This window comes from Equus quagga, chromosome 1 (assembly GCF_021613505.1).
Source record: "Equus quagga isolate Etosha38 chromosome 1, UCLA_HA_Equagga_1.0, whole genome shotgun sequence".
In the NCBI taxonomy this organism is placed as follows: domain Eukaryota; kingdom Metazoa; phylum Chordata; class Mammalia; order Perissodactyla; family Equidae; genus Equus; species Equus quagga.
In genome coordinates, this window is record NC_060267.1 from 37,747,852 (window position 1) to 37,771,830 (window position 23,979).

General features: G+C 40.0%; 1 protein-coding gene across 2 annotated transcripts; it reads left to right on the forward strand.

Annotated features, from left to right (window-relative positions):
* The first annotated feature begins 2,192 nt into the window (after positions 1-2,192).
* LDHB (lactate dehydrogenase B) lies at positions 2,193-23,979 on the forward strand. Of its 2 annotated transcripts, none has more exons than XM_046684719.1 (8): positions 2,193-2,342; positions 5,150-5,281; positions 12,334-12,451; positions 14,161-14,334; positions 16,397-16,570; positions 19,744-19,861; positions 22,003-22,126; positions 23,611-23,979. In XM_046684719.1, the coding sequence occupies exons 2-8, from the start codon at positions 5,156-5,158 to the stop codon at positions 23,776-23,778; spliced, it is 1,002 nt and encodes a 333-aa protein (XP_046540675.1). In that variant the 5' UTR covers positions 2,193-2,342; positions 5,150-5,155; the 3' UTR covers positions 23,779-23,979. The 2 variants fall into 2 exon arrangements, with proteins under 2 accessions (XP_046540675.1, XP_046540667.1); XM_046684711.1 differs by lacking the exon at positions 2,193-2,342 and adding an exon at positions 2,695-2,924.

Genomic DNA, 23,979 nt, shown 5'->3' on the forward strand with positions numbered 1-23,979 from the left:
TGTTTATACAGATTTCTCGGTCCTGTGTCTGGTAATGAGTGTCTCGCTTCCTCCTGGTACAGGAACGGTACCTTTCCCACGGGAAATCTATCTCCTGCTCTCAGGGAAGAAGGACAAGGCAGAGGGAGGTCAGAGTGACCTTTCTGCTTCTGCTGTTTTCTAAAACCCCTTCAGCTTAAGATATTTAATATGGCAAAGTACCATATTTTGCCATAGCATGTTGTGAATTCCATCAGGGGAGTATGTGGTCTGAATCGTTGCATATATAAAATTGTTCTTCACTCTTTACACTGAAAAAAATAACTTGCCTGGGTGTACAGTTCTCAAAGATCTTTGAGACAGCTGGTGTGTGCTCCCTTCGCATTCAGAGTTGTAGATAAAGAACTCACTTTGATCAATCAGGTTAGTCACTGATATGGAGGGGTTGGAGATGAGGGTAGGGGAAAGAAATAGAGAGCTCTTCTTATTTTTTCCCAACCCCCCTCTCCCCCTACCAAAGACATTCAGTAATAGAGATGACAGGAAGGGGAAAAATTGGGGAGATATTTAGAAGTTTAAAGAAGATACAGATTGACTCTTTTGGAAAGTAGATGAGAAAGAAGTCTAGGGTGGCTAGATTTCTTCTAGAGTGACTTGCTAGTCTTGCTTCAAACTTGGATTCAAGGTGAATATAATAATACTTTTGAGACTATGCACCAGCTCTTTCTCTCGCGGATCATCCTGTTTCAATTTGTAACTGGACTGTACCTATTTTCAGGGTCATTCAAAGTCCCCACTAACTGGACTTTATTATCCCAGAAAGTTTGAGATTTATCAGCTCCTCTAGACACACCCCTTTCTTAGCAGCTCTTCTTTTTGAATTTTTATTGTACTTTAACCAAATCTCGATTACACTTATCACATTGTATTGTAATTGAAAGACTTTGTCTACTTGTCTATCTCCTTTGAACTGGGGGCATCTCAAGGGATGTAGTGTTATATGTATCCATCTTTGTACCTTCAGTGCTTGATACTGAGATGAAATATAAGCTGCAAGTATAGGATTAAGGGCCATTTATGAAAAAAACCCAAAACACTAACAAAAACCTCATTTAAAAATTTTTTTTTAAAGATTGGCACCTGAGCTAAAAACTGTTGCCAATCTTTTTTTTTCTCTTCTGCTTTTTCTCCCCAAACTCCCCCAGTACATAGTTGCATATTTTAGTTGTGGGTCCTTCTAGTTGTGGCACCTGGGACCCCGCCTCAGCATGGCCTGATGAGCGGTGCCATGTCCATGCCCCGGATGCAAAGGGGTGAAACCCTGGGCCCCCAAAGCGGAGTGTGCAAACTTAACCACTTGGCCACCGGGCTGACCCGAAAAACTCCCTTTTATATCCAGAGAGTCTGTGAGATTGCTATACCTCAAGTTATTTTAATTAAACACACACACACCCCAACCACACACAGACCTGAAGCTGAATCTTCAGGATAAGTCAAACTGCTTACTCATTCATTCATCATTCATTAATTCACCAACATTATACTGAGGTACCAGGCACTGGGCTGGGTGTTGAAGGCACAGAGATAAACCACAACATGCAGGTTTGGAGTAGCTCAGGGACTACCAGAGAAACTGCATCTTAGTAGTGGCCCCATTACTGCCTTTGAGATCGTATAGACTGTAGAGAACGTCAGAGGTCAGGCACTAGACCTCACTGGTTTTGTCAGGCAACTAGTAGACAATTAATGCATATTTGATGAATTGAGGTGGAAAAAGCCCCACGAGTCATTGTTGCATCAAATGAACTCTATATCCGAGATGATGAAAATTGAAAATTCAGTTTTATTTTTAAAAAGATTCAGAAGCACCAATACTATTCCAGGGGAACACGCCACCACAATCTTGGCTAAGAACAAGGGTCCTCTAAAGTTGAGCTGGAAAGCAAAACAAAAATTTATTCTATTTGGACTAAATCTATTCAAACAAGAGTGTGAGAGCCCAGAGCAGTCGAAGATGATCAGGTTTCAGAAATAACGCGGTGTGTGTGTTGAAGAGCCTGTAAACTGTGAAAGCGACCGAGACCGGAGGCCGCCTCAGCCACCAGAGGTGACCTCCTCATTTGGGGAGGGCGCGGGCGTGCGCACGCTTGAGCCCTTGTCCTTGAAGGGGATTGAGCGAGCGGAGGGGAGGGGTAGGCGGTGCTCAGGTTTCCAATCACAATAGAGGAAGCTAAGAGGCTGCCGGGGGGTGGGCCCCGCCTCCTCCTCCCTCTTTGCGGATCTTGCGCCGAGGAGACGCACGCAGCTGACATTGTCTGCCTCGTGTGACTCCTACAACCGTCTCGAGAGCCTTCTCTCTGCTGGTAGGTTTCAGCTCAGGACCCTGAATCCTGGCTCACGGGCAAACCCGGTGGGATGTGCAGGAGGGTCCTTGTGTAGCAAGACTCGGGGAAGGACCAAAAAGGGCTTCTGTCCTCTGGGGCCTTTAGTCCTGAGCATCCGGTCTCGAGCCTTGAGTCAACCCTCGGGTTTGGGGCGGCAGGCGGTGCCCTCGGCCGGGGAGCAAGGCGGAGCGAAGGGGCAGCCACCGAGCTTTGTCCCTCGCGCAGCCGGGCTCGCCTGCAGCTCTATCGGGGGAAAGACTTGTTGCATTTGTACCTAAAACCTGGGCCCTACGTGTCCTTGATCGGTTTATGGCGGCCGCATCACCTCCAGTGCCTGCCGGCGGGAGCCCGGACACGTGCCTGAGGAGCTAGGGGAGGAAGAAGGAACCGGGTGACATGCGAAGGCTGGCTGATCTTGAACGTGGGTATTGGAATCTCCTACCCCGGGAGTGGAGAAATGCGCCAGCTTTCGCCGGGCTGAGGGTAAAGGATGATCAGCAGGTTTGGCCCTACGCTCCAGTCTTTACCTGGGTACAGATGCCGCCCTTCCCGGAGCCACAGGTCCGTTCTTTTCTGGCCTTTTTTCTGGATGGTTCGCGTGTTTTTGCTAACTTTGCCAGCTTTGGGTGTTCAAAATAAGGAAGGCCTAGACTTTTCCCTAGAGACTTCTCCTGGGAGATGTGTGGTGGCTGCTTCCCCTTGTGACCTGCCCTCCCCGCTTCCTGCGCCAGGACGAAGAGGTGACCTGTGGGCGGCGAACAGTGCAAGCTGCAGTTGGGGCCCGGAGAGAGGGGGAAGGGGAGGGCTGACGCTTGTTTGGTGGAGGAATTAGATGGCAAACGTGGCTTTTTAAAAGGTTTGAGTTGAGGGATATTCTGTAAAGAATTATGAAGATCTTTGTTAAGATCTTTGAATCTAAGGCACTGGTTTATTTCTGATGATGCATTTGGGGGGAAGGATGTAAAGAACCCAGAATCGAAAGTTTTTACCCGATCATTCTTGTTCCTTACAGCCACCTCTCTGATCTTGGCACAGGCCTGCATATAATATAGACCATTTTCTGCTAATCTTTTAGAGCGTCTATTAAGGAAAAATTAAAGAAAGACACTTTTCTCCAGAAAGATCTGAAAGAAAATCTGTACTGGCTCAAGCCTCTAAATTATAGTTTCTGAAATTCCCAAAATTAATTTAAAAATTAATCTGTATTTCTATAACAACCATTTCTGGATTTTTGTTTTCCACTGTTTGCTGCGTTCCCTGTATACCTAAAGGATGTTAAAAAACATACCAGTTAATGAAAATAAACTTAGTGGAGAAAAACTGTTCACCTAGAAGAGATGCAACATTCTTTTGATTCTGCTGAAAATGCAGGACGTGTGTGGATGTCGTTAGAAGGGCATCCATTTGTGGAGGCAGTTGCATGCCATTGTATATTTCTTTTTTCTTTACCACCCAGGAGAAAGCTGCAGATGTGCTCTGTAAAGGCAAAATAATCTCTCAATGTAGTCCCTAAAATTGGGGGGAAATATTTTTAGGGAGAATAGCTATAGATCAAAATAGTTGTTGCACAGCCATCTCCAAATTCAAGTACTTTATTTCACCTTAGAGCTTTACTCTTTCTTAGCATTTACAATTGCTAAAGTAGGTTTTGTTCCTTAGTCCACTGCAGATGAGAAACAAAAAAAACGAGACTGGCAAGCGGAATTACAGTTTGAAACAGGTCCAGGGGCCTCTGACACAACAGTCTAACATAAAAAGTAAAAGGCAAACTAAAATAATAATCATTATAATGGGTTATAATTATGTGATACGCAGAAAGAGTTTACTTATGATCTGTACCCTCTGTCTAAGAAGGCAGGGCAGTATATTTTGTATACAAAATTGCCTTGGAATTGATGTTTAGTTTAATAAATTTGCCTTTGTTTTAGTTATTCAGAAAATGCACCTGATTGTTGACACAGATAAATTTGGTGTTACCATATAGAATGTTTTCAAACAAATTTCAATTGTATTTCATTTTTTTGGCTTCCCGCCCTCCTTTAATGGCTGGAAAGAAGCTGATTCAAGGCTGATATTCTTGCAGTGGGACCCCCTGAAAGGAGAATGTATTAAGTGTCTGTCCACCTTCCAATTAGCTTTCAACGTGCGCTAAAAGAAATTCAGAGTAATGTTTTTGCAGATTTTGCAAAATATTATTCATTGCCATTTTGTTGTCACTGTATTTAAGCACACATTGTAGAGCCAGTACGCTGTGACACATTTTAAGTAAGATTTAAAGAAGAACCAATCAGTTCCTATCTTCCAAGAGTGATAATAACCATTAGTTGTAGAAATTATATTCATAACTGCCTATTAATTCTTTTAGACCAAGCTTAAATATGGGTTAATACTGCGCCTTAACTTAGTTTATTTAGTTACATATAAGTTCCTTATGGGGGGACTAGAAACAAATCAGTTACTTTGAATATAAATATTTATGTCTTTTAGCCAGTAAATGAAGAGCCATAAGACAGAATTGTTACAACTTGGTAAATACTAACTGGAATCATAGGCCAAAGAGAAGAACTCGAATTCAGATGGGCTTCATGGAGGTTTTTGTCTTGATTAAATTCTCCATTAAATGGGTCACATGGTTCATTAAAATATATTCTATGTTTTAGAACAGCGTTAGGCTAGCTTTGACCTGTACTTTAGTTCAAAATTGCAACAGTTAACATTTTAAAGATTATTCCGATTCAGGTTGCATGTGTAAATGTATGTATAATGTTTTGATTCTTTTCGTGCAGTGCAAGATGGCAACTCTTAAGGAAAAACTGATTGCACCAGTTGCGGAAGAGGCAACGGTCCCAAACAATAAGATCACCGTAGTGGGTGTTGGACAAGTTGGTATGGCGTGTGCCATCAGCATTCTGGGAAAGGTACATTTCAAGAACACCAAAGATGAGAGTTTCAGCATGTGTATACAGTCTCTTTAGGCACTTCAGAGTTTTACCGTATCTTTAAAAGATTTTTTTTTCCTGAATAATTTGAAGTAAGTTGTAAACATGATACTGTACCTTTAAATACGTGAGTGTGTTTCTCCCATGAGAATGATACACTCCCTGTGACATGGTGGAGTTCTTGTACTCAGGGAACTTAACATTGATAGAATACGATTATCTAATATACAGTGCCCAGATTTGAAATTCTCTGGCTGTCAAAATCATGCTTTTTATAGCTGTTTTCACCCCAATCCAAGATCATACATTTCACATACTTATCATGTCTCTTTATTCTTTAATCTGGAACTGTTACTCGGCCTCCCTTTGTCTTTCCTGTCGTTGGCATTTTTGAAGAGTCCATATTAATTTTGTAGAACGTCCCTTAATTTATGTTGGTCTGATGTTTCCTTGTAATTAGGTTCAGGGTAAATTTTTGGGTGGGGTAATGACTAGGTGATGTCATGTCTTTCCCGGGGCCTTGCATCAGGTGTTCGACTTGTCTCTACTGGTGGTGTCTGAGAATCCTCTAGTTGAAGTAGTGACTGCAAGATTTCTCCACCTCAAAGGTCCCGTTATCTTCTGTAATTAATCAGTACAGTGGCTTCTTGATGTCATGGAAATATCCTGTTATGCCCTTCACACTTTCATCCAATATTTTATTTTGAAATAATTTCGAACTTACAGAAAATTGGCAAGAATAGGAAAAAGAGTAAAGCTTCCACAGCCACTTGACCCAGATTTACCAATTCTTAACATTGCTATATTCTCATTATCATTCTCTCTGCCTCTCTAACCATATATATATATAATGGATTTTTTCTGAACCATTTGAGAGTAAGTGTGGATATCATATGCTTTCCTTCTAAGTCCTTTAGAGTACATTTCCTGAGAGGACATATTCTTACATAATCAGCACAGTTATCCACATCAGCAGATGTTACACTGGTGTCGTATACTATATTTTCCTTATATAGCCCCATAGATGTTTGGCTTGCCTCATATATACCCCTTGTGGTTCAAATCACAGTTAGCTTTCTTTAGTCTCCAAGGACTTTTGAAGAAGGAGCTCTTTTCTTATTTACCTCGCTGAATCCATTCTTTGTTCTTTCTGAAGGCTGCCTTAAAGTAGGAACACCTCCCCCCCCAAATGCCGCCTTGCCTTCAGTAGAGCACACTGTCCCTTTGTGTCATGTGGAGGCTGCCTGAATAACTCCTAGCCAAGCATATTTCTGTTTACAAAGTTTAAATTCTAAAGGAACAAATTCTGGATCTTTCCAGAGAAAAAGTTACCAAAGAAATAACTAAAATATATAGGGCACACCGATGAAAATTTTATTCTTTTACATTTTTTTCTGGCTAGTTTTCAGGGACTAGGTGCCTGTGATTTAGGATAGCTGCTTCCCAAGATACAGGAATTTAAATAATCACAATTTAGTGATCACTGTTCATACCAGTAAAACAAAAAGTATTCCAGCTTATGTTTCCTTTTTATACATTTATCGGGTGTATACCATGTTTGTACTAGCCCTGTGGTCTAGTAGTTAAGATAAAGATTTGGGTCGCTCACCACTGCAGCCCAGGTTCCTTTCCTGGTTTGGACCACACCACCATCTGCCTGTTGCCATACTGTGGTGGCTGCATGTTGCTGTGATGCTGAAAGCCATGCCACCGATATTTCAAATACCAGCAGGGTCACCCATAGTGGACAGGTTTCACCGGAGCTTCCAGACTAAGACAGACTAGGAAGAAGGACCAGGCCACTCACTTCCAAAAATATTGGCCATGAAAACCCTGTGCAGAGCCATGGAGCATTGTCTGATAGAGTGCCAGAAGGTGAGAGGATGGCACAAAAAGACGGTAGGGTTCTGCTCTACTGGACTCAGGGTCACTAGGAGTAAAGATTGACTCCATGGCACTAACAGCAAACCATGTCAAAGTGTTGTAACAAAAATCCTTCATTTTAAACAACAACCTCAGGAAATGGGAACTGTTTGTATCCTGTTTTCAGACGACGTAGCTGAGGCTTAAAGAGACTGAGGAGCCTGCCCACAGTCACACAACTGGAAGTGGTAGAACTGTATTTTGAACCCAGGGCTCTGGACTTGTAACCATGGAGACTCCCCAATTCCTTTTGTTCTGTGCTAGTATTTGGGCAGTTAAAAACACAGGATATTAATAGTAGCTAAAAATTCTTTTCCTTGTGCTAATTTCAAAATTTAGACCTTTCAGGAAACTGTTGCTGTGCTATCACCATTCTGTAAGGAGTACCTCTATGGTTATTTTAATTATAAATTTAAAATCTTCACTGAATAATTTAGTTGAGACTATCCGCGTTACATAATACTTTGACCCAATTCAAAGGCTTGAGAGAACAGACCCTGCTGCTAACACAGTGGGAATCTTCCAATTTAGACGCTGTGAAGGAATGACTGCCTTGTTCAAGGACCATTTTACTAATTAAAAATGTTTAAATCTAATTTTAATGGGTAAGGATTAAAGTGCTTCAGCACTGTTAGTAATATTTGGTAAGGGTTATAAACCCCACTAGTTTAATAGAGACTGGAAAATAGCGTCGACTCTGTCAGGCGTCTGCATTTTACTTCACTCCTCCACAAAAGTTCCAGGGGGGTGCTGTCATCTGTATACTACTGTTGGGAAAAAACAAACTCAGCAAGATTAAACAACTTGGCTAAGATGCCGCAGATAGTAAGTGCACATGTGGCCTTTTTGAGTCCATCACTGGTGTCTCTACACAAGGCACACATTGCTTTGGCCCAGAAAATGAGGGACACTAGAGCATCAGATGGAGAGGCTGAGGAGGCCCATGAAGGCAACTGAGGCTCCACCGTGCTATGACCCACCATTATGAAGGCTCAATTGTTTTCTGCTTCTACTCTTGCCTACTCCCCACCCTTATTGCCAACATAATAACTATAGTGAGCTTTTATAAAAATGTAGCTCCCCTCCTTAACATTTTCCAGTGGTGTCACAGCGCACATGTACCACACACACACATAAAAACCTGTGAGGTGTCAAGGGTCTCTCCCTGCCTGTCTCAGAGCAAGGCAGTGGAGTGCACAACGCCAGGGGGCACCATTCACAGCGTACGTAGCACCTTCCAATGCAAGGTGGTGCTACTGTCTCTGACTTCATCTCTTACCCTCTGCCTTCTTTCTTCAAAACACCCATCTTATTTCTGCTTAAACTCTTTTGCTTGATTTTCCCTCCACCTGAGGTGTCCTACCCTAGACCGTCACTAACTTGACTCTTTCCTGTTATTCATAGCAGGTCTTCCCCAACTGTCTGGTACAAAGTAAACTTTCTTCCCGGTGACTTTGACATCACCCTGCGTGTGTTTGTAGCACTTCCATCATCAGCATCCTCTTAAATTTGTTACTTAGTTCCTAGTCCCTTCCTGATGCAGTCCACAAGGGCAAGGAGTTTGCCGAATTTGTTCGTTACTATCTTCGTGATTAGTAGAATAATGCCTGGCACATTCAGTAATAACTATGTATTGAATAAATGAATATTCCTGCTATTACTAAGAGATTGCACTCATATTGGGTCAAATTTTGATCATAGCTTTTCCTCTTTCATGGCTCCTACTGCCAAATAGGACTTTTGCCTCACTACCAATCGCAGGCTCTGCATTGTAGCTGCCAAGACCTCATCATGTTGTCAGGGTCACATAGAGCTTACAGGCAAAGTTATTCTACCCTCACCCTCGGTCCAGCTGTTTTTGGTTTGAGTGTCCATTCTTGATTCAGTCAACTGTCGCCATGTTCTTATGATACAAACAGAGCATAAGAAGTCTCTTAGAAGGAGCGATGTAATTGCAGACATATCGCAGAGCAGTTTTTGCGGTGCAGGACTTGACTTCAAAGTGGAACTTAATTAAAGTTTGGTATTTATACAAGAATAGAAGGGTTAGTGGAACAGACTAAAAGCCCAGAAACAGGCCCCAAAAGTAGTTAGTAAGATAGAAGTGGCATTCCAGAGGAAAAGAAAAATAAATTACTGAATAAATGGTGCTTGTCCATTTAGCTAATTATTTGGAAAAAGTTATACCTTTTCCTCCCACAAAATTTCCTGCAGACTGAACACTTGAATATAAAAATGCAACCATCAAATTAACATTGGGCATTGGTGGCAGTATTTATTAGGGAAGAGGACCAAGAGGCAGATTATAGCTGTGAATGGTCTACACGAGACTTGAAAAGACATTTTTATAATATGTTAAACAAGGTTTCAAGAGTGATGTTCTTGGCTTCTAACTGACCTTGTTCCGTAATAAGTTACTGCGTTTGCAATTAATCTAAGCCTTGCTGTTTCAAACATTTTAAAATATGTATTTATAGCTTAAGTGAAATATATATGGTAAATTCATAGGCTGTCCAGTATGTGAAGACAGGAGGAGATTTATTTCAGCCAAACAGCAGTGTCAGTACTTAATCACACGTCCTCTATTTGCCTGTCTCCACGCTTGGAGGATATTCAGTCGTGCAGATGAAGCTAAATTCAGCACTGCAATTATTTTTTTTAAGTGTTGGATCTCTTCCTTCCTTGCCAGCTGAGTAGTGTGCACTTCTCAGCCAATTCTCTACGCCCACGGAAACAAAAGACAGCATCCGAGATCCGGTGACATCCTTTTCCAGTTAAGCCCCAAATTGTTTTGCCCTGTTTACTGCAACAGTACACATGTGATGTTACTAAAATAAGAGTAATATTCCTAGTGCCCAGTACCTTGACAGAATGTTATGGCTTTTAAGTTATACTGTATTAATTTAGGGCTTAAAAATCAAATGAGGGGCTGGCCTCATGGCCTAATGGTTAAGTTCCATGTGCTCTGCTTCAGCGGCCTGAGGTCACAGGTTCGGATCCCAGGCGCAGACATGCGGTGTCGGCAACCCACATATAACGTGGAGGAAGAGTAGCACAGATGTTAGCTCAGGGCTAATCTTCCTCAGCAGAAAAAAAGAACAAAAAAATCACAAAGGAGAGTTTTGTGTGATCTTGTCAGAGGCTGCAGAGGAACGAAACCATTTTAAAGTGTTAAAACGTTTTGTTTAAGTAAAAATGGATGAAGACTAATGCCAGTATTTGACATACAGGGAAATGAGAAAATAGTTACAAAGTGATTCCCAACTCATAAAATGGTCTTGTCAGAAGTTTGCAGAGAAATCAGTCGCTTGTGAGAAAGAACACACTCAATCACAAGGAGGCTTGAGTCTCAGAGAAAACCTCACAAGCAAGCCTATTGTATCGTGCTTCTTGAGCCTAGCCAGGCACTGGGACGCTAGAGGCAAGGCACGGTGCTCATTCTTTGGCTTCTGCAGGGAGGAGGGCGTGCTTTGCTGGCAAGCTAAAGTGGCTCAAGTTTCCTTTTTGGCCATCTCCCCTCTCTCTGCTTTTTCCTCTGCTGGTCAGTGCCCTTCTGATACCTCTAGTTCCGTCCTAGGCTATTTCTGCCTTAGCCTTCAAAGGGCTTCCCAAACCCCAGTTATCTACCCTTTTTGCCCATCAACACCCTTCACCTGTATAGCTAATCGCACTCTCCCTAGGAGAGATATTTGCATTTTTAAGTGGGCTCCAGTGTTGATATATTATATTCAGCTCGTTATTTTGCTAACAGCCCTGTAAAGAGTAAAGGCAGGGACTCTAGTGACATTTCAATGGAAGGGATAACTACTTTTTAAAGAATTTGCAAATTATGAGTTTCCGTATGATAACCGAATTTCGAAGGTGAAAGGTTGTTTAAGTGTGTTTAGATTGACACCCTCTCCCCTCTTTGTTACGAGATGAAAAGATCAAAGACTTGCTGAAGAATGTACGTGATTACTGAAAGGGAGTGTCCAGGGTTTTGTTTTTTCTCCCACTATTCATGTAGAGATAGAGAGAACCTATAAACATAAAATATGTTACATATAAAACATGTTCTATAGAACATAAAAAATGATGATACTAGATCAAGATTAAATAGTATATTTATTGATTTAGGGTTTTATTTTGGATGAGCAGCACAGGATGACAGTTGTTGAAAATGGGAACTCTGAGACTGGGCAAGTGCTGGTTGATGGTGTGTGGCGAATCTGCTAGTCCTGGACCACTCTGTCCATAAGACTCTCCCCCTTTTGCCCACCAAGACTTTCAAGTTGGTCAGAGCCAACCTGAGGATTCCAAGCTTCAACCAGGGCTTCAAGTCCAACTGTAGAGTGAACTCAAACTCTTGATGGTTTAAACCCGATCTGTCTTCTCAGCAATGCCCCCCAAACTGAGGTGACCTTTGGGATGGATAGACTGCGCAAGGTTGTTTCTGGGTCTGGGTGAGTCTCTTTCTTCACCGCTGCTCCCCATTAATGTGAAGACTTGTGTGCCCTGAGGCCACTCTTGAACTGGGTTGATTTCATCTGGAATCTTTTAGGTCTACATATTATTTTTTTATTTTATTTTTTTAGTTATCTTGTTGAGGTCACATTGGTTTATAATATTGTGTAAATTTCAAGTGTATGTTACTGTATTTCAGCTCCTGTGGACTGCCTCTTGTTCACCAGCAAAAGCCTAGTTTCCTTCCATCGCCATGCCTATGTGCCCCGTTACCCCTTTTGCCCCGCTCCCTCCCCCCTCCCCTCTGGTAACCACCTATCTGTTCTCCACATCTATGTCTTTATCCTCCACATCTGAGTGAAATAATATGATATTTGTCTTTCTCTGCCTGTACGTCTACGTCTCTTTAAAACAACTTGTATCATGCTAATTGGACCCTAGTTAAATACTAGAAGATGAGATTCTGAAAAATCTCTTCTGTGTCTTAAGTTCACTATTCAAGACGTTTTATTAAGACATTGTTTAAAGAGCACAGCTAACTCCATGATGAAATTCTCGAGGTTTTTAGACTTTGGGTATTTAGCCATTTAGAGGCTCTCTGGGTTGTTCTGTAAGCTGATATCCTTGAGTGGTTTGGGGGACTAACACCTGTTTTGTGTTTCTAGTCTCTGGCTGATGAGCTTGCTCTGGTGGATGTTTTGGAAGATAAACTCAAAGGGGAAATGATGGATCTGCAGCACGGGAGCTTGTTTCTTCAGACACCTAAAATTGTCGCAGATAAAGGTAGTTTCCTTTCATGTGCCAAGTGATCTAATAATAAATAATATCCTCACTCCCTGATAGAAAATTAGTCTTCCGTCTTGGTGGATCTAGTGTTGGCAGTTTCTTCTTTCCTTCTGGGTCCAGTTCATCTTTGAGGACAAATGCAAGTGTTAGCTCTGTAAACCCCCCACCATATCCCTTTCACACATTTGGTTCATGACATTTTAGTAACTAGTGTCATAATGCTTGTTTACATGTATCTGAGAACAGGAATATTTTAGATCCAAAAAAATATTTGTGCAACGTCATTTGAGTGCCTTGAAGAAACTAAATAAATTTATATCTGGCCATCTCTCTTCTGCTTTTTTTTGTTTTGAGGAAGATTAGCCCTGAGCTAACATCTGCTGCCAATCCTCCTCTTTTTGCTGAGGAAGACTGGCCCTGAGCTAACATCTGTGCCCATCTTCCTCTACTTTATATGTGGGATGCCTGCCACAGCATGGCTTGTCAAGCAGTGCATAGGTCTGTACTAAGGATCCAAACGGGCAAACCCCAGGCCGCTGAGGCAGAGCATGCGAACTTAACCGCTGTGCCACTGGGCTGGCTGCCTAGCTGTCTGTCTTCTGGATTAGCACATTTAGGCAATGATTTTGCCACCGCAGCATGGCTGTGCCTAAAGATATAAGAATGTGGGCCTCCAAAATAATTTCCAACAATACTCCTACTACTAATAGCTGGTTTTCATTGAACAATTAGCATTCTGGGTACTGTGTGAAGCTTTGGAGGTCTCATCTTACCTCATCTTTACAACCACCCTATGAGAGGTCCTGTCTGTTACCTCCAGTTTATGGGAGAAGAAATTGATAAAGTGTTCATAACTGTCAGAAGTCACATAGCAACAGTTTAATTTTATGAATCATCCATAGCTATTGAGTCTAATGATCCCATCAAATCATAATGTCTGTGTATTTTGGGAAAGGATGTGCTTCCTTAAAATGAGTATTAGAGGGCCCGCCTGATGGTATAGCAGTCAAGTTTGCACGTTCCGCTTCAGCAGCTCTGGGTTCACCAGTTCAGATCCCAGGCATGGACCTATACACTACTTAAATCAAGCCATGCTGTGGCAGGCATCTCACATATAAAATAGAGGAATATGGGTATGGATGTTAGCTCAGGGCCAATCTTTCTCAGCAAAAAGAGGAGGATTTGGCTGTGGATGTTAGCTCAGGGCTAATATTCCTTGGAAAAGAAAAATTAAGTATTAGAAAGTAATGTCTGGCCAAGAACAAACCCTTCAGCACCTTCTTTTCGCTTCATAGGTTGAATTAACATTTTAAGACTAAAGGTACCTTTGAATTGCTTTTATGTTGGAGGGCGGCCTGTTGAACTTTGGACTCACTGTTTACACTTTGTATTATTGCTGGCAATCCAATATTCTCTAAAGTCAAGAGCATTTTGTGTTTGTTAGCCAGAAACATAATTTAGAGCCTTCCTTATTTCCTTGGTCCGTTCTCTGAGCCAGTTTTATGGTTGGAATGCTTCCATGTAGCCCAAGGAGGAAGAAGCCACAGGGGCATTGCTCTTCAAAACCTTATAATACAGAAAACGGAATTCTCATATCAGTTCTAGAAGCTTTTGTGTGTTTAGGTTTCTAGAGCATATCATATATGCTATGTTTGGATGAAGAGCTGTATGTATTTAAAGTACCTTTTTTTCCCTTCTCCTTCAAGATTACTCTGTGACCGCCAATTCTAAGATTGTGGTGGTGACTGCAGGAGTCCGCCAGCAAGAGGGAGAGAGTCGCCTCAACCTGGTCCAGAGGAATGTTAACGTCTTCAAATTCATTATTCCTCAGATCGTCAAGTACAGTCCTGACTGCATCATCATTGTGGTTTCCAACCCAGGTATGATTATAATGCCTTGAGGTTCACTTCGGTTAAGTTCAGTGTTTTGTTTTATTTTGTGTTTGGAAGTTAAAAAAATCTCTTCCGATATTTACTACCAGAAGCAATTCATGCGTCTTCTGTTATTGGCCTCAAAAGAGCGGTGTTAGCACAACAAATGGCACTGTCTCAGGCCAAATGCTTACAAATGCAAGAGGAGTTTTATATGAAGCAGTTTCATCTGTTGGTTTCATCTGGGTTTGTTGTAGAGTCGAAAAGCTTTTCAATTTTCTATCAAGATTATCCTGGGATGCATACTGAAATATTTGAATGTAGCTCCAATTTGGAACAAGCATTTTAGCGTATTTGACCTGTTTGCCAAAAAAATGCACTCTGGTGGCCTTATCGCTAAAACTCTTCAAAATTGAATCAGATTGAATTTGACAAGAAGCATGTAAAAACCATCAATCAGTCCAGTTTTAGAGGGAGTCATGGACTGTACTGATGGACAAACACATGCTAACACCAAATGCTATAATGAAAGCTGCTTTCCTTGCTAAATCAACATTTGCAGAATCAACATTAAAACTTCTGATTAGAAAGAATTGCATTTTTCCCCCTAACGAGTCAAAATTCACTCTCTATTTTACACTTTTTTTGTCTATAATTTGCCACCAAGTTTATTGTTTATTGGTGAGCATAGTAGATATATTGATGAAATGGTCAAACTGACTGTCTCTGAGACTTCACATACGGACAGATTGTGAATAAGAATCCAGGGAATCCTTAATAGTTTATGGAATATTGAGAGCTGGGAGTCGGCAATGACAGAGATTATTTTAGTACTATTCCTATTCTCTGCAGTCCTGGACTGGGGGTTACTGAATAGTTCAATCTCATATATGAACCTTCTCATAAAGGTATAGTGGCAGATAGATGCAGAACAGGAATGACAAATAGCTGGCACACAGGAAGTTGTTGCATCCTGTGTCTAAGGCAGACGTGATTAACTGGTTATACAACTTTCTAGGTATAGCTTCAAAGCCTTAACTCTCCCGGGAGTCACTCCCACTGACTCAGAGTCTCCAAGGAAGAGTTTCTAATCTCCAGTACAAAATGACCTTAAAATATCTTAGCTAGTGTCTGTATATGAGTGTGGAGGTGGAGACTGCAAGATTAACCCCTTGAGGGGCCCAGCCCAGTGGGTTAAAGTTTTGTACATTCCACTTTGGCAGCCCAGGTCCATGGGTTTGAATTGAATCCTGGGCGTGGACCTACTCCACTCAGCAACCACACTGTGGAGGTGTCCCACCTACCAAGAAAAAATAGAGGAAGATTGGTATAGATGTTAGCGCAGGGCAAATCTTCCTCAGCAAAAAAAGTGAAAAATAAAATAAAAGCTTAACCCCTTGACCTGCTTATGTGCACATTTTCCCGCTGTTTACAGCTTAGGCTTATGGGCTGTGATCCTCTCTAGACCGGTAAGTTTTACCTCTGGGCAGACTCGGGGCTGTGTACACCAGAATAAAGGTTCTCTCATAGAGGTCCTTTCATTCAACAGTAAAAAATGTTAATAGCTGTATTACCAGAATTGTTACTGCATAGTATATTGTGCCCAGGAGAATTAATAGTAGCATGCTTTGATAATTCAGTGACTAGTGGCTTTTGGTTTATGATGACAGTCATTACAATCATGGAATGTTAGAATTGGGAGAAACTTAAGTGACGATCTAATTCAAGCTTTATTCTCTTTCTTTTTACATATTGTAAGTTAATTAATCTGTGAGGCTCTTATATATTCTTGTTTCAAGTGATAACATAAATTTAAAAACCACAATATTGCATTTTTCATGTTTTGTTAATCTCTCTTAATATAAGACATAGAAGTTTTTTCTTGTTTCGCTAACTCCCATGATCTCTAAAGTATTTACATCTTTGATCTCTAAAGTATTTACGTCTTTCTGGCCGTGTCTCATTGGGGAAGGGGGAAGTGGGAGTGGAGGAAGCAGGGCACCCACTAATTGGCATAGCAGTCAAAATCAGTTTTGATTCACTTAACATGTATCATTCCTAAAATTTTTAGTGGATATTCTCACATATGTTACCTGGAAACTAAGTGGATTACCCAAGCACCGTGTGATTGGAAGTGGCTGTAATCTGGATTCTGCTAGATTTCGCTACCTTATGGCTGAAAAACTTGGCATTCACCCCAGCAGCTGTCATGGATGGATTTTGGGAGAGCATGGCGACTCAAGCGGTAAAAAAAAATACAAAAAAATCCCTAGTATTTACTGAATACTTACAGTGTTGTTCTTGCCATTGTGAATTTTTTGTTTTTAAATTTTATTTTTATATATTTTCACATACTTCACATTACAGATAAGTAATTTGTGGGAAGATGCTTTAGTACTGATTAGGTAAATATCTGATTCCTCGTCAGCTTTTTGCCTGCTAAGATTAGTAGCCATTAATGATTCTTGGCTAAATAAATTGTTGCTATGATAGTTGTCAAACATGACATTCTAAATCCATCATTTCTTCTATACTTATGATTTGTATTCTACTGTAAGGGAGAGCTTTCTCTTCCCTCTTTATTTATTAGTCATTTGTATCAATGTGGACTCAGATTTTTATTTTATTGCACAATTGTTCTGTCACTATCATTGTAATATGCAAATTGTCCCAGAATTGGCCAGTAATAGGCTCCTCAAACTGGCTTCTGTGTCTTTTTGACACGTCTCATCATTTTTTGAGCCCTTCCTTGCTTTCTGGAGCAATAAAGTGCAGCAGGCTCATCTTATACTTTTCCTTTCCCAGCACGAGAACTATCTGTTTCTTCGATGAGCCCTGTTTCCTTCTAAGAGGAATAATATTTAGAAACCAAGATCTGGGCATAGGTGTGCTCACACTCCTGGTATATCTTTGCTTCTAGGCCCTTTCAGTGGGCAGAACTATTATATCCATCATGTTTATTGAAGGAGGAATGAATTGGCTAACAAAACCTTTTAAATAACCAGTGTCTACTGTTCTATTACGTAAAATAAATCTTGCTTCATATGAAATCTGATTTTTAATAAACCATTTATCATAATTATCAATCACTTAAGTAGTATGAGACCATATAATAAATCTCTCAAATGTTTTCATTAGGAATTTAAATAGAATTGTGGGACATAAATTAATCATTGTAAAAAGATCAACATTAAAATTATATTGCACTTTTATTTCTTTTATAATACCTTGTTTTGAAATGGTTAAAAAATCCATTTATTTTAAATGTTTTAAGTTAATATTTCTCTGTTCATTTAAATTGTTTCTGTTCCAAACAATTTTATGTTGAAAACATTTATGAACAATTCTGATTGTATTTCATAACTCTAAGCCTATTTATTAAACCAAAATACATTGAATAGGCTTATGGTATAAAAGTGTAATGATCCAAAACATTTTAATATTAACGATAATCTGTATTTTACTAAATTCGTATCTGTCCTATATGCAAGGAACTCTTTTCTCCCTCAAAGGTTAGGGTATAAATTTCCCTTTGAGTTTGGTGGTAGTGTGTAATGTGATTCTTAGTAAAGAGTTTACTGTGATATTCTAAGAATTTGGTCTTACAGTTACTACATTTGTGCTTTTTTATATAACGCAGATTTTTTTTTTCTGGCACATTATACTGCTTCATTCAAGAGTTCCTAATATCCAAGGATTTGTCTGAATTTGTGTCCCATATAAAAAGTATTTAGTACAATGTCCGGTGTACAGTAAAGGTTCATTAAGTGCCGGTTATTACAATTATACGATTACTTGAACCACAGTTTGGAAGTGATGGTACATGTCTTCTGGTTCAAGACTTTCATTTTAATGAGGGAAAAATTGAGGCAAAGCAGGCAATCCTGGCCTGTTGGAGATCCTTTAGCTAGTTAGTGGCATAATGACAACTAGCATCATGTCTTCTGACTCCCACCCAGTGTTCTATCACTCAGGACTGTAGTGTTTTTTCCAAAACATCATTTTTTTCTTATTTCTGTGTTGATCTATATTGTGTTCATGAAATGAAAGAGAATTAAACCATGCTCATGTAGGCATGATTATGTAGGTTTCATGGTTTTCATCATAGTCTGTGAAAATGCCTTAGTTTTCTCAACACTTAGTCTGAATTCATAAAAGTTGGAGACTAAAAGGGGGTCTTACTTGGCCACAGGCAACTTTGCCCTTCCTAGCTGGTTTCAGCCATACTAGGCTACGCCCTCCTTTGCTCGTATTTCCAGAGTCTACGATGCTGTCCTCCAAACGTTCTCTGAGGAGCACATCTGTTTTTCAAGGTCCAGTTCAAATGCCTACTTTTTGTAGGCCTTTCTGACACTTTTTTCCCCTAAATTAAGTAGACCTTTATTTGTGTTTAATTACATCTTCTCCATACCTCTGTGAGAGCTTATCCCGTTGTGTTAGTTTTCTTTACTTGCCTGTTTCTACCACAAAGCATGTCTTTATTCGTCTTTGCACACCAAGGTCTTCAATTATACTTTTGTTGGGGCAGGAGGTGTTAAGAGTAGATGAGGTGGCTGTTTCGGTGCATCGAAGCCTCCAAGAGATACAATCCATGATACACAGCACCTTTGTCTGCTGTGCTTCTGGAAGCATTCTTCAAGGAGAATATTTGATTCAGTTAAGACCAGAAAAATTCACTGTGGTTACATGGAGTTTCTTTGAAGAGATAAGATGACCTTGGGGCATTAGAAGACCTAGAGATAATTAGACTATATTTGGGTCTTATCCAAGAATTTTTTTGGGGCTGGCTCCATGGCCAAGTGGTTAAGTTCGCGCGCTCCGCTGTGGTGGCACAGGGTTCAGATCCTGGGCGCGGACATGGCACCACTCCTCAGGCCACGTTGAGGTGGCATCCCACATCCCACAACTAGAAGGACATGCAGCTAAGATATACAACTGTGTACAGAGGGGGTTTGGGGAGATAAAGCAGGGGAAAACAAAAAAGATTGGCAAGAGTTGTTAGCCCACGTGCCAATCTTTTAAAAAAAAAAATTTTTTTTTTCACTTCAGAAGAAAAGAGCTTACATTAGGAAAACAGCAGGAAGAAAGTTAAGAATTCCTCAAACCAAAGTTTCAGATAGTCCCGAACTAGTCTCCTGTGATTTCAGAAACTGAGAGAGAGGCAAAGAACTTCATGTTCTCTGTAAACAGGACACAACTTTTCTGTTTTGCACCAAAGTGATTGAAAGTTAAAAGATCAGACATGTGATTATTTGAAGGCAATTGTCAGCGTTTTGGAGGAACTCTGCTGGAGTCCATTGTAACTGGAGCAGTCCCAGTGGGTATTCAGTCACTTACATTAAAGGTGAAATCTGGACTAAGAGGATTTTTTAAAATAGTGTCAGAAATGTATAAAATATTTATCCTTTTTTTTGACAGTGGCCGTGTGGAGTGGAGTGAATGTGGCAGGTGTTTCTCTCCAGGAACTGAATCCAGAGATGGGAACGGACAATGACAGTGAAAATTGGAAGGAAGTGCATAAGATGGTGGTTGAAAGGTAAGTGGAGGGGCGCTTGATTGAAGATGATTAATTTCATCTTTACTTAGATAAAATTATAACAATTTTCGTGGCCGCCTGCTCAGATAAACTGTTGATATAATAAATATGCGCTGTTATCTTCCAAAACAGACAAGACTAACTTAACGCTGGTCAAACTTGCTGTTCCAGTCCCCCTAGGGAAAGCAAATATTTTTCTAGAGAAATTCTGTTCCAGAAATAAAGGAGCAGAGCACAGAATTAACAAGTGAAAAGGGCTTTCAAATTACCTCCTATCAGCAAATGAGTTTGAGTTAACTAGAAAGGTAAACCTAGACACTATTAGTCAGATAGTTGTCTAAAATAAATACTTGCTGATTGATTGCTAAAAGAGTAAGTTGTGCTGTATTTACCTGTGCACACTCACACTCAACTGAAGATGTCTCTGTTTTCTTCCATTTTCTTTCTACTTTTTTTGTTTAAGAATTTTTTTTTTTTTTTTTTTTGCAGGGAAAGATTTGCCCTGAGCTCACATCTGTTGCCAATCTTCCTCTTTTTCTTTTCCCCCCCTCCCAAAAGCCACAGTGCATGGCTGTATACCCTAGTTGTGGTCCTGCTAGTTCTTCTGTGTGAGCCGCTGCCACAGCATGGCAACTGACAGGCGGGCAGTATGGCTCTGGGCCAGGGAAATGAACCCTGGGCCGCTGAATCAGTGAGAGCGCCAAACTTTAACCACTAGGCCATCAGGGCTGGCTCTCTTTCATTTCTTTTGAGACTGTTCCTTTTGTTACTGACCATCCTCTTTCTATGAACTTCATGCTTATCATGAAATAAGATGTCATTTGGACTAAAGAATATGGGCATGGATTTAAATCGTGGCATGGACACTAACTATATAGTCTTCAGGAAGCCATTTAACCTTTAACTTGATTTCTCAGTTTTCTCTGTAAAGTTATATGGTAATATAATTATTGTAAAAATTGACTAAAAACACACACATCTATGCACACACATATCATTGATAAGCATTCAATAAATGTTAGCTATTATTATTTGCAGAGAATTGTTACAAAACTAACTGATGTCTCAAATATGGAATCATTTTGTTTAGTTCAATTTTAATGATTTTTTTCCCCAGGAGTTTGACCTATATATGGAGAAGAAGATCCGTTTAAAAATTGAAAGGGGGGTGCTGCCTGGTGGCACAATGGTGAAGTTTGCACATTCCGCTTTGGTGGCTAGGGGTACGCTGGTTCAGATCCCAGGTGCTGACCTATGTACCAGTCGTCAAGCCATGCTGTGGCAGGTGTCCCACATATAAAGTAAGGGAAGATGGTCATGGATGTTAGCTCAGGGCCAGTCTTCCTCAGCAAAAAAGAGGAGGATTGGTGGCAGATGTTAGCTCAGGGCTAATCTTCCTCAAAAAAAAAAACAATTGAAAGAGTCCTTAGCATTTCAATTAACATAAGCCCTTTATAAATGAGAAATCTAGGGCTCACCCAGGTAGTGTAACTTGCCCAAGGTCTTCCAGTCAGCGGTAGACTGCATTAAATCTCAACTTCATAATACTCAGTTACTCCTGCTACCTCTCAAGTACCAGTGCCTTGGTGGGTTTCGAGGTGTACAATTTGTGCTCAGAAAATTGCCAGACAAGATATTGTCATCACTGTGCTCTTAGGTTAGTTGGTCACAGTATTTTAGGTGACAGTGGTAAGTGGGACCTCAAAATTGAGGTATATTTTGTCCTTTGAATGTGAAAGTCCTTTTGCTTTCACTGTTTCCTCAGTTCATTAATATCTTTGGAAATATTTATGTTTGTGAATAAGATTGATTGGAAAGTGTACATGTTTACCATGGTGACGTTATAAACATTCACTTATATAGTAAGCTATTTAAATTTATCAAAATGTTTATGTAGTGCTACCATGTAGTGTTGAAATTTTAAACATTTTACGTATATATTAACTCATTTAAGAGACTTTTGAAATAGATACTATTGTTATCCTCATTTTACAGAAGAGGATACAAGCAAGGAAGGGTAAATAATTTACTCAAGATTACACAGATAATAAGAAACACAGCAGTAGTTAAACCCAGAGTCTGGTTTCAATAACTATTGAGTCTCAGTTCAATGATCCCTTTTATGATTTTGTTTTTCTTAGTGCCTATGAAGTCATCAAACTAAAAGGATACACCAACTGGGCTATTGGATTAAGTGTGGCTGATCTCATTGAATCCATGTTGAAAAATCTATCCAGGATTCACCCAGTGTCAACAATGGTGAAGGTAAGAAACTGTTACAGAATATAAATGTACAAAATAATCAAATAAACTTATAAAAAATATAATGCGATTTCTAGTATTCTATAAATAGATTCATTTAAAGAAGGACCAAATAAAGCCTCAGCTCACAGTTACTTTTGTATCTCAAAGTTTTATGGAAACCTCTTTTCCAGCAGAAGTCTAGGACAAGGACACAATACTTATACAGGCAGAGACATCCAATAGATTTTTATAATTCTCCCTTGTATGATGTGGCAAATTAAATATTAACTGAGTCTTATTCAGCATGTTCTCAAAATATATGATCATTTGAATAAGTATAATAGAGTTTCGTTTCAAGTTGGTGTCTTAAACTGTGGGTGGCCTTTGATGTAGCACCTGATACCTTAGCAAATTTAGTTTAATTCAAAAGCTAGGGAACATTCAAGTAGAAATTGATTAAACAAAACTAAAATTTTATTAAAACTTTATGTAAGATAACTGACTCATTTTCCACAAGTCAGGGGTGAAAAAGTAAGGGAGGAGTGGCTGGCCCCATGGCATAATGGTTAAGTTCAATGTGCTCTGCTTTGGTGGCCCAGATTTGTGGGATCGGATCTATGCCACTCACTGGCCATTCTGTGGCAGCGACCCACATACAAAGTAGGGGAGGATTGGCACAGATGTTATCTCAGGGCAAATCTTACTCAGCAAAAAAAAAAAGAAAAGAAAAAAGGGGGGAGGAATACAATAGAGTTAAAACATGGTGTTGAGTGTTGGTTTTAAAATACTATAACAAAATCTTAAAAAGCAAGTGTGGCAAGAATTGGATAATTACTGAGTCTTGAAGTGCATATATAGGAATTTGTTTATTCTCTCTACTTCAGGGTATGTACAAAAGTTTTGAAAATTAAAAAGTTTTAAAAATATTAAAGTAACTTTAATATACTTACATAATATAATTAATTATGTAGTTAAATCGACCTTGTGAATAAATAACTTTATGGATTGGTAAAGTGTTTTGGAAATTGGACTGTTTTTTCAGCAACTCTTGCGTGTTGCAGGAATCTTGCCTTTCAGCGGCCTCCAACTACTTTTTTGGACCCTGTAGGTCAGCTACCACCTGAATTTCCCTCCCTAAGTAAAGAATTCTAAGAAACAGGATTTCACGAAAAGTGGCTCATGAAGAACCATATTTAAATACAATCTGAGTTGAAGGCATATATATCAGATTTTATTAAAGTGTGTCTAAGCAGAGAGAGATGTCAATAAGTTCTATTAAGTACTTAGTACTTTCTCCTAAATTTCTAGTTTTATTGTAGTGTATATTTGTGTATTCTGTGTATGTTCCCAATTTGGAACGTAAGTAGTAGGGAAATATGAGGCTGTAAGTGATGAAAATTAAAGAATGAGCTTGTGCTTATGAGATTTCCTGCTCAAACAGGACCTGTGATCATTCTTACCTTTGGCTTCCTTTCTTAATCTAAATGCTATTTTTGCTGTGGCAGGGGATGTATGGCATTGAGAATGAAGTCTTCCTGAGCCTTCCGTGTATCCTGAATGCTCGGGGATTAACCAGTGTTATCAACCAGAAGCTGAAGGATGAGGAGGTTGCTCAACTCAAGAAAAGCGCAGATACCCTGTGGGACATCCAGAAGGACCTGAAAGACCTGTGACTACAGGCTTGTAGGCTGTAGATAATTAGGAACTACAATGTGATTAAGCATGAGCCTTTAGTTTTCATCCAGGTCCATGCATCACAGTGTGCTTTTATCTTCCTGTATATGCGAATCTGGGCTCACAGAATCAAAGCCCACGCTTGGTTTAATGCTTGCAATATGAGCCCTTGAAGAAATAAAATCAACTGTGGTAGCGTG